We start from the raw sequence: 18,036 nt of genomic DNA on the forward strand, positions 1-18,036 counted from the left end.
TGCTATGACAGTTCAGTTAAAGTCATCATTAAATGCTTTCAAAGAAGCACCAGTTTCCCRTTCTGTAAGCTCAGCATTAACTGAAAACATGTTTTTACATGCTTGTCTGAAAACTCCTCATTTTCRACTGAAAACTCAAGCCCATCTGATACAAATCTGGTGAGAACCAGCTTTAGCATATGCAACTCACATGCACGGGAGAGATGAATTCTAGCAGTCAGTTCTACAGTTTCCTGACTTCAGCTTATGTTTTTTTTTCTTTTGATGGAAACAGAGACCACTACTCCTCGCAGTTTGCATGGTTCCTTATTTAGGAATAAGTGATGCAGTCAAACTCTTACCTCCTCATACACTCCAGAGCCTGAGTGAAGACCTGTGGAGCCATTCCATGTTCATGCTGTAGGATCAAACACTGCTCCAGGGTGACCGACATGGCAGTCCTATCCTTGGCACTTTTACAGCTCGTAAATCGAACGCCATTGAGTCTGCGGCATATCTAGAAATGGGATATACAATCCATCAATCCTACATGCATAACTTTCTGTCAGAGAGAACACCTGCACTTCCCCTTAGAGAGACACAAATGTTGTGTAGGGCTTTAATGTCAAAATGTGTCATCTTGGAGAGAGCAGAACTTCATTGCATAAATTGTAGGGGAAATTCTGATGTGGAAAATACATTTTATCTCCCCCTGTCCCATTCTAGAGGATGTCTAGCCTGGCAGCATTTCCAAGCTACATGCAAGCAAACGAAGAAATTAAGATATATCAGTAACAAAAAAGGGGATGCATACTGAAAATCAGTTGGACTATGCAGAGATGCCTAGATGAATAAATACCTCAGCAGCTTGCCAAAGGATATCAACATTCTTGTTTTTCCTTGCATGTACATTTTGTCCCAAAAATCTTAACAGTTCAGGCAGGCACGTCTGACTACGAGATCGAGGTAGACCTATAAAACAAACAAAACCAACTTATTCACTGTGTTCATTCCACTTACCTATCTGTATTCAATGGAGTTTTTAATGTTTCTATATGCCTGTTGCAAACACATTTGTGTTCTCTTGAAACTATCAAAACTTAGAACAATTATCCAAGAATTACTAAGTACCATCAACAAAACAAATTCAAGCTTAATTAAATTCAATTGGAAATATAAATTCCAATTATTTAAAACTTCAGGGACTCAGAATCTAATAGCATTCTCTCATAAGAGAATGAACAAAGGGAGCAAGATTGTTAGCATGTCTTGGTTTCTGTGTCATAGAGGTGACGGAGAACATGCATGTCTTTAGAGAAACTGAAGTTATTTTGTTATTTTTTGATTTTAAATTTGCAAGCTGCTCAGCTTTTAGTTACAAGAAATATCCTATTTGACAGGACACTACATAGTGAAATATTAATGAACAGATCATGACAAAGTGGAAATAAAGTAGYTGAAATTTCTCTGAGTAAAATTTTCAGAATTCATCATCTGTGTTCAAGTTATTGCACATCTCTTACATATATAGCAAGATACTCCAGACAATCAATTACAAGAATTTAATAGGTTTTTTTGCTGTTCCTTTTTTTTTTTAAAGGAGTAACCCCAGAGAACACCAACTAAAACTCTGACTGAATAAATAAGGAGGTATGCACTGTAAGAGATGACGCTGTGACAAAAATAATCCTGCATGAGGTTTTATTTTAGAGGTTTTATTTTAGGTCTACTTCTTTTCTCACAGCAAATAGTATGTTAGACTGACCTGATCTCCTCCTACAAGGTAAGTACGTGAGGGAAGGCTATGGACATTGTTTACCTGACTTTAGCAAAGCCTTTAACACTGCTTCCCACTGCATTCTCCTGGACTAACTGGCTGGTCATGGCTTGGTCAGACATCCTGTGCACTGGGTAAAAAAACCYAGCTGATGGCCAGGCCTACAGAGTGTTGGTGAATGGTGCTACATCCAGCTGGTGGYTGCTCACCAGTGTGGCTCCCCAGGGCTCAATTCTGCAGCCAGTCCTGTTTAATATCTTTATCAATGATCTGGAGGAGGTGAACAAGTGCACCCTCAGCCAATGGCAGATGGCCCCAAGCTGGGCAGGAATGTTGATCTGCTGGGGGGCAGGAGGGTTCTGCAGAGGGATCAGGACAGGCTGGATCAATAAGACAAGGCCACATTTATGGGGTTCAGCACAATCATGTGTCAGGTCCTGCAGATGGATCACAACCCCAGGCAGTGCTACAGGCTGGAGCAGAGTGGTTGGGAAGGCACTCGTAGAAAAGGACCTGGGGATGGTGGTCCACAGCAGCTGAATATGAGCCAGGGTGTGCCCAGGTGGCCAAGAAGGCCAATGGCACCCTGGCCTGGATCAGCAATAGTGTGGCTGGCAGGACCAGCGCAAGGATTGTCCTCCTGTACACTGGTGAGGCCAAACCTCAAATCCTGGGTTCAGTTCTGAGCTCCTCACTATAAGAAGGACACGGAGGTGCTGGAACCTCAGTGGTGTCCAGAGAAGGGGAACAGAACTGGTGAAGGTTGAGAAGCAGCTGAGGGAGCTGAGGCTGTTTAGTCTGGAGAAAAGGAGGCTCAGGGTGGGACCTTATTGCTCTCTACAACCACCTGAAAGCTCAGAGAACTCTCCTCCCAGGCAACTAGCAACAGAARAAGAGAAAATGGCCTCAAGCTGCACCAGGGGAGTTCTAGATTGGATGTTGGGAAAAATTTCTTCAGTGAAAGGGTTGTTGAGCACTGGAACAGGCTGCTCAGGGAAGTGGCGGGGTCAACATCCCTGGAGGTATTTAAAAAACATGTAGATGTGGCACTTGGGGAGATGRTTTAGGGGTGGACTTGGCAGTGCTGGGGAAACAGTTTGACTTCATGATCTTAAAAATATTTTCCAACTGAAACAATTGTACATTTCTATTCTACAGTTAACAATATTGTGCCTGTCGAGGTCTGGTCTGCTTGAACTCTACACCTAGAAAGAAAGTAATACCTGTAAACAAAAAGAGGGCACATCTCCTCAAGTCTTTCTAAAGACAAGAGTTAACAAATCAAGGACAAGGAGCTAGTAAAGCTAAGACTAATTAAATTCTTAGAAATTCTGCAGAGCTTAGAACAGAGGGACAAGAAACGGTGGGTAAGGAATCAACTTTTCTTGTGTACTAATATTGAAGGGAACATTTCCTACAATCTGCCAGCAGATACTTCACTGGGCCCTTTGTCCCCTAGAATGATGTTTGGTTTTCCTTTTGCCTCTACCTAACACAGACTACATCACTGGGCATAATCACCTCATTTGCAGCTAAATATAAAATACTATTCTCCCTTGACAAGGGTACACAGAAAACTACACTACACCTKGTATATCCTAAATATCACCACAAGTTTCAGGAGGAAAAAAAAAAAGGCAAAAGCTAAAAGATGACTGGATCAAACATAAGAGGTTTGGAGAAAAGGGAAGAGACCAAAGCTAAAAAATAAAAAAGTGAAGCAAAATTAAAAAGGAGAGGAAGGAGCTGAATGGGAAATATTATTATGAAAGACTAGACAGAGACATGAACAAAATTGATTTTAAATTGATTAATTTTTGAATCTTACAAGACAGTCTAATGCTAGACTACTTTACAAAAAAAAAACAAACTAAAATTTGCAGCTAACATTTCAGAGAATTAATTATGCAGGATTATGAATGCCTGGATGGAGGGAATCAGGTTTGGCTCTCAGCTGTATCCAAAAAATTCAGGATAACTGAAATTGCAATAACTTTAACAGACACAATTCTTACTATCCTGTTGCATTTATATTTCTGGAATAAAACTGCAACTGTAGAACACATGAAAAAAGCTTATAAGAGGTTTGATAATAATAATAATGAATTGATGAATTTTCACCATTTTTGTGGACACATGTAAATTACACCTATGCCACTGCCTCCTCAAAAAAAACCGCAAACACAAGCAAGAAATTAACCAGAAAAAAATAACCAGTAAAATTTAAGGTTGTAGCTATTCTCTCTCTTCCAGGTTCTCTGTCATTGGTTGCAGATGCAACAATTATAGGAAAGTACCAAAGGAAAAACAGAGAGAAAGTGACTGAGTTCCTTAAAACTGGCAGTTGCTCTCTGTGCAGGTTTTACTATAAGTGCAGGGAACATCACCAAAAGCTGCACACAGAAGTGCTGCTGCTAGCATCTGCCACATTTACACCTTTACTTTATGACAATCTAACTGCTTACCTGATTGATTATACAGAACATAGTTAGAAAGACATGTAAAAGTAACCTTAAAAAGGGAAGTTAATCAGTCTGACATTTAAACTTGTGAATCTGCTCTGCTTGTACTAAAGTATTAAAATAAATTTACAATGTTTGTTACTAACACTGGTGTATCGTCAACATTTAAACAACCAACATAAAGCAAACAAATGAAAAAATCAGCCTGAATTGTGCTATTCAGCCAAATTTGTCTTAATTACAAAATACTCACAATCATCAGGCAAAACTTCCTTGAACTGCTCAAAATAAGAATTCAACCGCACTAAGCTTTCCATGTTAATTATTTCTTGCAGTGAAGTGTCTCCAAACCTTTAAAAACAGAGGAAAGGAACAATTAAGCCCAAGGTAAAATGTTTCTCTTYTTCTTTGAAGCAACTGCACTTGATAATATGACTACCAAAAAACAGTTTAAAGATTTATCCCAGGAGTAGTTCCCTAACCATTCAAATGCCAAGTGAAGCGTAACAAAACTGCTGCAATGCTTCATTACAGAGAAAGAAAATACAAGAGTGAGGGGGGAAAATGGAAAGGAAGGTATAAGAAAAATACTTATAGAAAATAATAGTTTAAATTCTTTGGCTTTCAYGTCTCTCTTTCAATACATAATTCCKGCCTGGCAAGTTGYTTTRCCTAAATTTAAACTTTTAATAATGGACTGTTTKAGTTCATAAATTAATAATAACCATAACATCAGTAGACAGGACTGAGAATGTTGACTTCAGGTATAAATGAAAAATATGGATCTAGACATAAAAAAACCCATGAATGTAATAAATAGTGTCAACAATGCCCTGATTCATCTCAACTCAATATATCTACATACACAGACATACACACAGGGTGCTGATGTCTGTAACTGTGCTAAWCATCTTGGGCTTCCTTGGCAGGCAGCAGAGGACAACAGTAATTGCTGGAATGCTTTTGTCAGACCTTTACTCAATGTTCACCATCAGTGCACACCCCAGCCCATTAGTGAGGCTGCTGGCACAACATGCATGTGCCTAACTTCACTGGCGCTCTCCAGTGAGCAGTCCTCTGTCAATCCACTCTTTACAGGATATGGCCACAACACAGGGAAGCTCTCCTGGCTCTTCCAGAGCTGAACAGTTTCCCTAGTAAATATAATTACATAATTCTATTTCTTAGCTTTACAATAGCAGGGTTGCATTACACAAATACTGCAAAGATATGTTAAAACAGAGATATACCTTGCTCATAACCYTGGATTTTGACAGTGACCAGGAGAGGGAGTCTCAGAGACAATGCAAAACCAAGACATCAAATAGACAGCAATACTCAGAATGATCTCTCAGCCTCTAGTGATCTGCCACTCACAGAGGTCTTAATCACATGGAAAACCTGTGTGCTAACTAGCCCTTGATRGATTTCCTCCTTGTAAATTCATTTTTGAATCACATAAACCTGTACTAGTCTCAAACACATGACGTAAGGAGCTTCACAGACAACTGGCATATAAAGAAGGCCTCCTTTTGTTTGGCATTTGACAGATTYATTTAGAACAGTGTTACRTTGTTCGTGTATTGGAGAAACTGARCTGCTTTTAGCTATGCAAGAGTGCAATTCCACAGCAACATAGTTCCACTGCTGMACTTGCCTGACTGGATACATACTTCTCTGCTAGGGTTTGCTGCTCATTGATGCCCACATTGAAAAGGACAGGCTGAACCCTCAGTAACATTCCACTTTGAATCTCGCGTGGCAACAAATCAAACAAGGCGCTTGGCAGAGGGATCCTCACGTTAAATCCATCGCTGAAAAGAAATAAACAGCTATTAGACATAAGGCTCAAAAAAGCTACGTTCCAAGAATGTGTTATTTTTCTGAAGAGGGATAACACCTAGAATATAATATAACTATTTAAAAGCAAGTATCAGTCAAAACTGACTTTAAGGAATTGCCACAACTTGCTTCCAGTCAGAAAATCTATTCTAGTTCAAAAACAAACCCACAGCAACTTGTAGTGCTGCATTTACATCCTCACAAACATTTGAAACATTCTGCCAAGTTCCTGACAATAGTTGATTTTGCTCTGCTCATTAATACTGTAGTTCTTCTWGCACTTGGCTAGAAAAAGCCAAATTTTGGCATGTCCCCATCTCATCAAGAATTAAGTATATTTTTTTACCGATTTCCAGTGATGACGGGCAGCATGTCAGTAGATGTATTTGATGTAGCCTGAGTTACTTTAAAGGTTACATTCCTCAAGTCCATGATTCCCAAACTCATGTCCTCCAGCATTGCCAACTCCTCACCTAAATCCAATAGGAAAAAGTGAATTGTAATTACTTGTTATGCACAACTTCCCTTTGTCAATTTGACAACAACAGTACGTCATTACTCCATGAAGAAGTTCCACAGATGAAGAGGTCCTGCAGCCCAGGCCTCCTCTTTGACCTACAGACAATGACATGACTGATTTTTTGAATTCAGCAAGTTTAGAAAACACCAGTTATCTACAACAGCCCAGACTACTGTTCTTTAAGTAGTTTTTGTTTATTTTCCAAGTTAGTGATGCTAGCAAGTATTTCTCAGCATTGCCAGAGCCTTGATATCCTTTGCACTGGAGAAGCTACAAGGTATTCTGATTTGTCTGGTAAGGTATTCCTGAACCAGCATCCAGACAGCTTTTGAGACACAGGAGTGAAACACTTCTGAGTGAAGTACTTTCCTTTTTTATATTCTCTCTTCAATTTCACTTTGTGAAAACTACAGAAGGACAACAGAAGGTCAAGAAAATTCAGAAAGCATATTTTGGGCACAGTTTCTCCCAGCTTATCAGAACTTTTATTTGCTGAGAAAAATAAAGACAACCATGATATATTTTAGTCTTAAACCTYTGACCTTTCTTAAACCTCTATTATAAAACAAGTACATTTAATCTTTTAGAAGCAATTCAAGTAAGTGCAAAGAAATTCAAAGTTGTTAGATAAYTAAGTACTTCAGTTATAATCTAGTTTTGCATTTTAGTTTTCAAAATAATTTTGTAGCTGAGCTGYAGATTGGCCCAAACACTCAGATACTGCTGTAGTCAATTAAATGCAGAATTTGCTGACTCAACAGCTAATCCCATCCACTGGCCCCATGCCTTTACCATAAGTGCTYAGCAGGCTCTCAAACTGTGCCAGCAAGCCAATGGTGTAGAGTTGTCTTAGAAATCCATCATCATGCAGGCAGTTCCTCAGCTTGATAATGAAACCACAAATGAGAGCTGTCAGCTGCAAGAAAGAAAACAGGCAAGAATGAAAYGATTCAAGATAAAAAAGGCTCTTCAGTCCCAAACAAAAACGATAGCATGTATAAGAGGTGCCATAAAATCTGTCAAACAGATGCTCTTTTCCCTTAAACATCACTCTTCTTTTCCTTGCAGCTGAAGGGAGACAACCAACCAATGAAAACTGGAAACATTCATAAAATAAGATTCAGCATGCTGCCTTCATCTCGCAAGCTGTCAAAAAAGGGCTGCTGTAGACCTCACACCTTTTTGTTTTCTGAACACAATCACTTGTGATAGGGTCTACAACTTATGAATTACAGAAATTTCTCCTTAGAGAATTGTTTTAGCTTTAGACAGAAAAGCAATACAGCTAGTTCCAGGCCAAGAATTTTGATACTATGAATAGATTACTGTTTTTCTAAAATGACATTTGAGAAAGCTTWAAAATGCACTGTTTGCATTATGCAGATTGAAACACTGTTGTTAAAAGATATTCAGAACAAGATCCTGAAGATCTAGTACAAAGGTCAGGACTATGATCTAAGATTAGTAATAATCTTAATTCACTGTCAACAAAGGAATTTGCCAGGTGAGTGTCACATACTACGTACACAGGTGTATGACTTTGTTACAGAATTATAYAGAAGGGAATGAAGTTGAGATCATGATGGGTAAAAATATTCAAAGTACTGAGTTTAAAATTATCTGCAATATGAGGTGAGTTTTATATAGGAAAATTCCCTGATTTTATCTGYATGAGATCACAGAATCAAAGAATCCAATTAAGGTTGGAAAAGACCTCAAAGGTCACCAAGTCCAACAGTCAACCCAGCACCACCACCATATACACCACTGAACCATGTCTTCAATTGCCATATCCAAACATTTTTGAATACTTCCAGGGATGGTGACTCCACCACTTTCCTGGGCAGCCCACTCAAGGGCTTCCTAAGGAATTTTATCCTAKTATCTAATCAAAATCTCCCCTAGCACAGCTTGAGGRCATTTCCTCTCATCCWGTCACTTGTTTGATATTAGATTTTGGAACAAAAGCCCTGCCAAATGATGTCCAAGAGATAAACTTTTTGAAATAAATGAATAAGACAGTGATTTCAGGGAAAGCAGACACACTACAGAAGTGCAGAGGGCAGAAAAAATGGGGAAGTATTTTTAGTGCAGACACCTGCTAGTCAGTGTCTTGACACAAGAGATCCCACMAGGTCCAGAAACAGAACTTGTAGGCAAAAAAAACAGAACTCATTTCTCTTCCCATAGCTGGACTTCTCTCCTTAGGTATCACAWGTTCTGTTGGGTTTCTCAATGCAGAAAACCATAAAAGGGAGTACACTTGCTACTCACAGGCCATTTTTCCCCCCCCTCACATCTCAGTTCTGCTTYAGCTTGGTGGCACGGGAAGGCAAAGGTTGTTTCTGTATACAGCAGCACATTTTCACTAGTTCTGGAATATTTTTTTTTTAAAATGAATGTATATCCAATGGGACACCTAATTTATGTGTTGTCAAATGCACATAAGTAACCAATAAGGACAGCACAGCTAGTGAGGGGAAATCAGTGTCAAACCTGAGAAGATATCTGAAAAACTCTGAAAAGAATAATCTTTCATATTTCATAGAAACCCCACCAAATGTGGAAGTTAAATCAAATCATGCATATTTGCTTGCTTACAGTCTGGCAGAAGACAACATCCCTGCGATACTGAAGGCTCAGGCAGAGCCCTATTGTCGGGGCACTGTCCTGCATTAATAAAAAGACCATGGCTTTCTTTGCCTTGTCACTCATCATGGCTACGCAGTCAGTGAGTGTGGTCAGCAAGGGATAAAGAGCTTCACTCCATTCACCTGGTTAAAAGGAAAAAAAAATTAGTGGTAATGGAAGCACTTTATTTGAAACAAACATACATTAAGAAGAAACTTCCTGTTGCAAGTCAAAGTTGTTGATAATTCACATTTAGAACTTGTTTTATTTTGCCTGGATGGTTATTCCCTGCTTTGTAATAGGTAAGTAATCTTACAGAGTGGTTGCACGAGGAAAATACAGAAAATTTTACTCTGTCAGGTTGTTATGACTTTCCAGACCATGTAGAAGTTACCAGAATTTGTGCCCACACAACAGGCTATACAATAGCAGATTAGGAAATCATAACAGAAACATCAATAACTATATACAGTGGTGTACATAATTGCATGTTCATGTCCAAACCCTTTCATTGCATGAACATGGACAGACARTAAGGAGTCCACTGTATTACAGAAATAGTGATCATCTGCTTAGCCATTACTGTCAATGAGATTCCTCCCAAAAATCTTGCCTTTGAATTTTTTGTGGGCTCATAGGTAAATCATTTGACTGCCTCACCACCTTATTGATCCTTACTGCACYTCAGTGAGGCAAGATGATGCAAAAAGACCATCTCCTACTTGCAGCTAAGAATAATAAGGCAGAGAGGTGAGAATTAGTGTAGATACTTTTTAAAATGTTTTCTGTCTCCTGAGTAGTTTTAAAGGCTTAAAGCTTAACAAGCTAACAAGAAATACTAAATATAGTGATTTAGATGGGAGTCACACAGGTTCTTGGAATTACTTTGGAGCTTTTCTTCCAGATACGACCCACAGGGATACTGTTCAAGGGCCTACACAAGGAGCACAGAAATGAAACTGAGCTGTCCAAGTGCTATTTTAGTACCCCAAATATTGTACCATTCCTCTTCCCTAAGAGATTGCTCAGCTTCAAAATATCCCACATGTTCAGTTACTTATTTTTTCCTTCTTTCATCTTTTATCTTAATCAACCCCAAATTAAAAAAAAAAACCAAAAACAAAACCCAAAACATTTCCATAAGTTTACAAAAAATTATTCAGATGTCATACCAAAACCCATTCTCTCTGTAACATAACAAGAATACAGAACAAGGCTTCGGTTTTGCCCTCCTTAATGTAAGGCTGAAACAGAAGAACACTTTCCTTTTTAAAGGGAAGGACAATGTTTTATTTTTTTAAGCACCAGAGCTCACAAACAGAGCTCCCACTCCAGCTGGCTGTAGGAACAAGGCAATGTACAGACCAGAACCTGCATGAATGAGACACTTGAAGCTCCAGAAAGGAAATWGTTTGGAATTTTGACTCAAAGGCAGAACTAAGAGTCAGGAATAATAAATGTTCTTTTGATAGCCAGCCAAAGAGGGGAAACTCTAAAAGTCTGCTAACAGAAACATAACTGGCAAAATTAACAGAAGTATCATTTTGGCTTTTGTTCTATGCGGTAGAGAGATAACCTAATAAACTAAACAAAGGCTAAGTTGTTTGACACTGTTCCATTGCCTTAAAAAAGAAATCAGAAAACATCAAAAGAACCGGCAAGGAATCAGAGCTTATCTTTTAAATTCTGTTAAATATTTTATCTCAAAATTYATCAGATGCCATAACATGGCCTTACAAACACTTAGCAAAATACAAATGACACGAACAGTGTTTCTCCTACTGCATACAGAATCTTTTCTATAAGCAAATGAGAATGACAAAAAAAACTGAAAATCACTTCCAGCACATCATCATCTCATTGTCTGGATGTACATATATTTATATAGCTACTCAGCTAAGACTTAAAACTGTAGTGTGTCTGACAGCACTTCAGTTGAAAAATGTTTATCTGTGGTAATCACATAGTACACTGGTGAAGATAATGCAATTATTAGATGGGATTGTTTTTCTGCCAGCATTCATATATGATGCAGGGACTCATCTGGAGTAGTGAGCAAAACTCCTCTGTGCTGTGTATTCTCTCTTGGTTTAAAATTTTGTCCATCAAAATCAAATCATTGTCAGTCTGCAAAGTTCTAAATTATTTTTGCTACCCACTTCACAGAGGTGTCACYTGTGTTCTTTTATTTCTTAGTCAACGGTAGATGCTATTAGCAGTAGAAAGGAATAAAAAGAATTGCACTCCCTGTCTCAAATCAGGTTGGAACAAGGTAGGGATGTTGTTAAGGCCTATGAATTTACATAGTGAACCTTCTCTGACTATATACTACTGACTATTAATCAAAAAAATAATGTCTTATTARGAGAATCAAATACATAAAGCTTGCAGGGTGTAATGTCAGGCAGGAGAAGTTTTTGCCTTTTTTGCCCTAAGGGTCTCTCTTCTCCAGAACAATGAAAGTATTAAAATAGCTGTCCTCCAGAGCCTTAAAAAGGTATTTTTAGTCTTTTCATACTGAGTACAGAATATAAGGACAGAAGAAAGAAGGCTAACACTGTGATGAGACTCCTAAATTCTGTATCCTGAAACATGAGACTCACAATCCCCAGTACTACTTGGTATGCACCCACAACAGAGATTTTTCATCTGCCTTGTTGACTCCTCTGTGTTTTGCACAGGCTCTCACTCAAAAAGACCAGCTCAACAGCCCATGTGAAAGGACATACCTGAAATGTCAGACTCCAACAGACTTCAATGACATTTGGAACAGGCCTCAAACCATTGTCCCCTATGTCAGTTTGCTAAAAYACATCAACTGGAGAAACCAAAGAGGCCATGAACAAGCACTCTCTCATATCTGGACATGAGAAATGACCAGATAAACCCCGCACTCTTAAAATACAATAACTTCTCAACAGTTTAGGCAACTCACGTGATGTTGTAAAGCATTACCATTTCAAAATGGTTCATCTTAAAGCAAGGCACTTGTTCAGTTAACCATGAACAAACCCCTGCAGTTTTCAGAAGAAGCAGAAGCCATGAATGCACATACCTGGGGCAGATTCTTCCGGAGTAGGGCTGCAATCTGCACAGAAATGGAGGGGCAACATGCATGATTAAGGAGCAGCAACACAGTCTAAATACAAGCAACTCAAATGCTCAATGCCAGGGTTCTCAAACATTTTCACATAGTGAAGAGTAGCTCAGCAGAAATACTATTGCCCACAGACATGGACTGCCTCCTCCATTCCACTGTTTCTGATCAGAGGAACACCTGGATGGGGTCTTGGAGGAAAGCCAGTACCTGCCAGCTCAGAGGTCGCTGTGGATTACCAGCAAGTGCACTGTCAATCCCCAGTGATCCACAGGGCACAATTTGAGAACCACTGGTTTACTGCAATTATAAATTAAGCAGGCAGTAAGGCTGCTAAACACAAGAGCAAAAGACCAGCAGTAAGTTCAATGCACTTAACAGAAAATGACATTAAGGCACCCACAATGCAAGAGTATTAAAAAAACCCAGTACTTTGCTACCTGAGTCAAAATTCTGTTACATAATTCCTGAGACAATTAGCAAAAACATTAGAAYGTATATTAAGGGTTGAAATCCCACCAGTGAAATCTGTGAGTATTCCATACTCACTTCAGTGGGAGGATCAAGCTGTCAGATGAAAATACACTGCAGGTCCATGCCAACAGTGAAAAAATAAGGTACACCCTGTTACCACAAGTTTTTCATTAATGAAAAGTAGTTTTACTAAGCTAACAGGATTTAAGCTTCTGTTGTTTATATCTAGATTCACTAGTCAATCAATTACAAATTTGAACATAACAACAGAAAATGAAAAATTYAATAGTGTGCATCAGGACAGTCATCTCAGCTAGACAATCAGAAAAAAATGCGCTGTAAATTAAAATTCATCATGTTCACTAAAGAAACTATATGTGCCCATGCAATTTTTGTAACAAATATCTAAGCCTATAACATAGGTACATTTGAAAATATTTTTTTTTAATTTTCCCTTCCACTATTTCAAACAGTATTTTCTTTCACAAACATTCATTTCCAGAGAGATCCTCTAAAGTCCTTCAATAAAATTCTACCRTCTCTCTATTACCAATTCTGGAACTATCTTAGTTGGCTGGTTTTTACAYTGCTTTCAAAATAATTTCTGTCTGCTCATTTATTAAAAACTCGTATTACTAACAGGAAAAACATGAATACTTTCAATACACAACAGGGAAAATGTGATTCTGGACTTAGAGAAAGGACCTTCTTGTTCTTCAATTCTATCCCCAGGTTCTGTCAGTTAAATGGAAAGATTTTTTCCCTATTTTGAAAGGACAGCAGGGAAAAGTTACAGAAATTCCTTGCACTAACAAAATCTTTGGTAGGTWCATACAGCCAATTTTATTTTTATATGTTGCAAGTGTCAAGATCCAGGGTAGATTTAAAAGATACACTRAAAATGGAAGAAAAATATTGTTCTAAGTTTTTTTCAGCATCAAATTGTCTTGGGAAAAGCTTCTGTATCACTCATCACAGATTTTCCCTGGTTTTTTTAATACTAAAAATCGACAACATTTAATAATTTATGTGAATGTGCATTGAAGGTTACTGATTAAATTTGCATGTAAATACATATAAAACTTCATGTAAACTAGCTACAAAACAAAACCATTTATAAGTATCAAACTGGTAGAAGAAATTTAGTTAAAGATTAATAGAGTACATACTCTGAAACAAGAACCAACTTTCCTATTTCTTAATAATATACAAAAATGTCAGTGTAATCAGAAAAACATGTTTGTCTAAGATACTAAACGAACTACAGGTAACATGCAAAGCTACACAAAAATACATTAATGCTAACTTCCTATTTGCTTTCTTTTTCTTGAGACACTGCCTTCCAYTGCAACACTAACAATGTAATGGACATGAAGTCACAGACACACATAAGAGACAGAGGGCCATCAAATGATAAGACAGGACAGTAAAGAGGAAATGGGAACACAAATCAGTCTTTTTAGAGCTTTGCTTTGCCCACCTGTGCTATTAAGCAGCCAAATCACAGTGACCACATGTAAAGAATGTGAGCATAAGTCAAATAAGTACATAAGTAAATGAAGTAATTCTGAAATTTAATGTACAGCTGCCAAACTGTCAGGCAAACTGATAAGGATATCTTTCATTCACATGCTCACAACTTYACACTGGCCTCAATACAGCACCCAMTYGAGCTYAAATTTTGAAYGGATTATTCAACTAGGAGCTTGCACTGCCAATTCCTACCTTTCAGCTACAAGAAGTCCAAATAATTGAATGCCTCAGCACCACAATTTGGGTTAAAATTTGCTTTGAACTTCTTTAGGTTCATCTACATTCWGCTTAGTCTAATGGGACTCCTTGGCTCCCCTCCCATGTTTAGCAGTCCAGCTGGGACCATCAGTTTTCCAGTAGTGTCTGCACATCCCTCAYGTTTTATTTACCTTTTAAGGAAATTTAGCGCAATAAGCTTTGAATGCTGCAAAGAAGCTGAAGCCAACAGAAAAACTACCAGAGGTGGTGTCTTTCATGTGATAACCCATACAACTGTTTTAGCAGCCCAAAATACAGATAGTGAAAACCAAGTGCCACTGTCATCAATGGATTTGGCAATGATTTCAGTGGGACTGGGATTTCAAAATAAGTAATGGGCTTTAGCAGCTCCCAGGACACCAACAGCTCTTTCTGCCTGACATCACTGCTTAACACCACCACTGAACTAAAAACACATGGAGGGCTGTAAGGGAGGCTGAGGAATGATGCCAGCACACAGGAAGAGAGCAGCAGTGAGAAGCAGTGTCTGGCATACGCACTTGTCTTGAGAGAATGGCATGCACAGGATGATGTGGATGAAGATGGTGGTGAGGATGATGAAGGTGGTGAGGATGATGAGGTCTCATTTAAATCTTCTGGATTTATCCAGTAGGCACGACTGTCCCGATTACCTTTCTTACTAGTACTGCTGACATCACACTGGAAAACATCTTCACAGCTGTCACTCTGCAAGCGCTCCTTCTGGAGAAGTTTGTCCACTCTCTGTATGATACACTCCAGACTTTTGTCAACATTCAACCAAACTTTCTCCTTAGAAGAAAACATTYCTTTCTCAGTTTAAAACCAAAATAGACATTGGGTAACAAATTCCTGGCAATGAATTTCCTYCTGTGATTCTAGACACAATTACTCTGCAAAGTTTCCTCTGGGCTATCGTGGTCATATGAGTGCACACACAAATCATGAATATATAAGTAATGTATACCAGGATGTCAACAATATGTAGTGACATGACTTGTGTGCTAAATTGCAAAGCTATTTTCTGTGTAAGTTTGCCAAACAATTTTAAATTCCTCTTCCTGCAATATTGTTCCAATTTCTAGCTGGCACTATTGTTTACTCTTGAAATTCATGTTTGACATAATAATTGTATGCAATCACACATCGTTTTTTTCTGTATAACTCAGTGAACAAAAGATAAAATTACTGTATTATACTACCATCTAAATACTGAATTAGCTTTATTTGTATCTTATTACTGTGATTTGGACTGTAAGTCAAACTATGGCAAAATAATTACAACTAGCAAGGATCCATTTCTGAAATAAATTGGATCTCTTTTAAAAATTGGTATTTCACAATATTAATAATTACTTTAATTAATGTTGCCTATTTGTGAGATTTAGTTAACTTCTGTTTATTTAACACAATGACAGAATTTACACAGTCCAATTCTCATTTTGATTGGCAGTGTGATAAGGAAAATAATTTAAATAATTTATGCAAACATTTTAAAATGCTGTTCATAAACAAAACAGTGATCAACTRCAAGTTCTAAATGGTTACAGGAGAATTTTTATAAGAGTAAGGCCTATTGTATAGCTAGTATACACGAAATACAGTTTATTTGGAGGAAGTGCAAAAGCCCATTGTCAGTTTTTCACTTTAAAAGCTATTTACTTTCCCTTGGACCTCACCTTAAAAAATGCTATGCACCTCCTGTAACAATTTCCACTGTTTARGAGATCCAGAAATACTTATTAAAGCCTCCCTGTATTCCTGTGCCAAGGAGTAACTGCCTGCAGGATAGAGACAACACCTTTGCAAGTTGACCAATATCTCCTGAATACTCATTCAGTGATATCTGGTGAGCAGCTACAGAGCTTATTAAAGAAGAAAGTAAAAAGAAGAAAGTATTCACTAGTCCACTAAGCAAACATACCCATTCCTCTTCATGCCAGTCCACCTGCAGAGAAGATCGGCTATTTCTTCCTGTCCATCTGGCCACCAGTGTATCTTGATCATTCCTCAGCATCACTTGTTCCCCTTCTCCAGAGGTTGGAGATGCTTTTGAAGCTATATAGTCTGGCCTTGCAGCATTCAGTCCGTGTATTGAATTTGCCAACAGCTTGCAGTCACAGACTGTGACAAGTTGCCGGGTCTAAAAAGCAATAAAAYCTCACATTTTAAAAACTTCTCACAATTTCATACACAATTTATACTGTATTTTTTTCAAGAAAGAAAGAAAGAAAGGAGTGTTCTGTAAAAGAAACTAAYTATTGCTTTAAGGTGCCTTTACAGAATGTCTGTAAAAAACAGTATAGGATCCTAAACCACAAATTATACATTTCCAAAGTCTGTACCACAATATTAGACTTTCAATTGTTAAAAATTTCACTAAGGAATCTGCAATTCCCCTTTACTTGCACTTCATTCTCCATTTGATGAAAGCTTAGAATAATATGCTGACACATGAGCAGCATTTGAGCACTGGAACAGACTCCCGAGGGAAGTGGTCATAGCATCAGCCTGACAGAGTTCAAGAAGTGTTTGAACAATGCTCTCAGACACATGGTGAAGTGATTTTTGGGATGTCCTGTGCAGGACCAGGATGATCCTGACTGGTCCCTTCCAACTCACTATATTCTATGTTATATGACTTTTATATCCCACACACCAGAAGGATCACGCTTTACCCCAATCATCCTATCTTAAATCATAACAAGACTTAAGAGGAAGGCTGAAGCTATAACCCCCCTAGTCAGTGCAATTTCTTCCCCATCTTAGTGAGTGCTGTTGTATTAAAGGATTTCTCTAAGTCATATGAATATGAAAATTATGCGGCCTGTATGTCTAATAAAAAAAAAAAGAAGACTTCACTATGTTATATACAAACATAATCCTGTTGTAGAAAATCCCACGGATCAGTTATACACACTGTACTCATTTAGAGCCAGTATTAKAATAAATTATGCATTTACATGAGGTTCCATTACTTCTTGCACTCTACAAAGTTGTATACATATCCCTTCCACTGGGACAATTTACAGCAAGCTGATTAACCACTACTKCTGTTCAGACCCCTCAGATCAGCTTCAAGGACAGAACAGGTCAGTAAAACTGTATCTGGGTTTTTTCTCCCTGAAAGATTGTGTTCAGCTGTGGATCCAGTCTGGTTTTTGTTAGCACACATCAAGAAATAACTGGTTTACCTCACTATAATTCAAGCAAAGGCTGTGTCACCATTATTCCTTATTTTACCAGYGGAAAAATACAGAATTGTTTCATTAACTTTTGCACAGTTGCTGCTGCTTGACAGATGACTCAAAACATTAAAAATCCCAGGTGGTWATGGAGAAAAGGATATAAAAGAAAGTGAAGAATGCACATTACTGCAATATGATAAATGAATAGAGGGAATCAGAGGACATTGCTCTCCACTGCATTTTCAATAGGAGGTGAAGGCAAGAGCGTGAAAAATAGGAAACAACCTAAATAAAAG

At 38.1% G+C, this 18,036-nt stretch overlaps 1 protein-coding gene across 11 annotated transcripts in view; it reads right to left on the bottom strand.

Annotated features, from left to right (window-relative positions):
- The window catches only part of INPP4A (inositol polyphosphate-4-phosphatase type I A), a 110,555-nt gene that overhangs the window by 11,639 nt on the left and 80,880 nt on the right, over positions 1 to 18,036 (bottom strand). For 8 of the 11 annotated variants that reach the window (XM_057381495.1, XM_057381498.1, XM_057381494.1 and 5 more), the window contains 10 exons: positions 16,477 to 16,695; positions 15,074 to 15,344; positions 12,267 to 12,299; positions 9,182 to 9,354; positions 7,373 to 7,496; positions 6,407 to 6,533; positions 5,892 to 6,032; positions 4,472 to 4,569; positions 839 to 951; positions 342 to 496 (listed from right to left, as the gene is read on the bottom strand). In XM_057381495.1, the coding sequence (XP_057237478.1) occupies positions 342 to 496; positions 839 to 951; positions 4,472 to 4,569; positions 5,892 to 6,032; positions 6,407 to 6,533; positions 7,373 to 7,496; positions 9,182 to 9,354; positions 12,267 to 12,299; positions 15,074 to 15,344; positions 16,477 to 16,695 (1,454 nt within the window). The remainder of the gene's footprint in view (positions 1 to 341; positions 497 to 838; positions 952 to 4,471; positions 4,570 to 5,891; positions 6,033 to 6,406; positions 6,534 to 7,372; positions 7,497 to 9,181; positions 9,355 to 12,266; positions 12,300 to 15,073; positions 15,345 to 16,476; positions 16,696 to 18,036) is intronic. The other 3 variants (XM_057381502.1, XM_057381503.1, XM_057381504.1) reach the window with 1 other exon arrangement.

The sequence above is a fragment of the Malurus melanocephalus genome, unplaced genomic scaffold (genome assembly GCF_030028575.1).
Source record: "Malurus melanocephalus ecotype Western Australia unplaced genomic scaffold, MMel_1.1 scaffold_512, whole genome shotgun sequence".
NCBI classification, from domain to species: Eukaryota; Metazoa; Chordata; class Aves; order Passeriformes; family Maluridae; genus Malurus; species Malurus melanocephalus.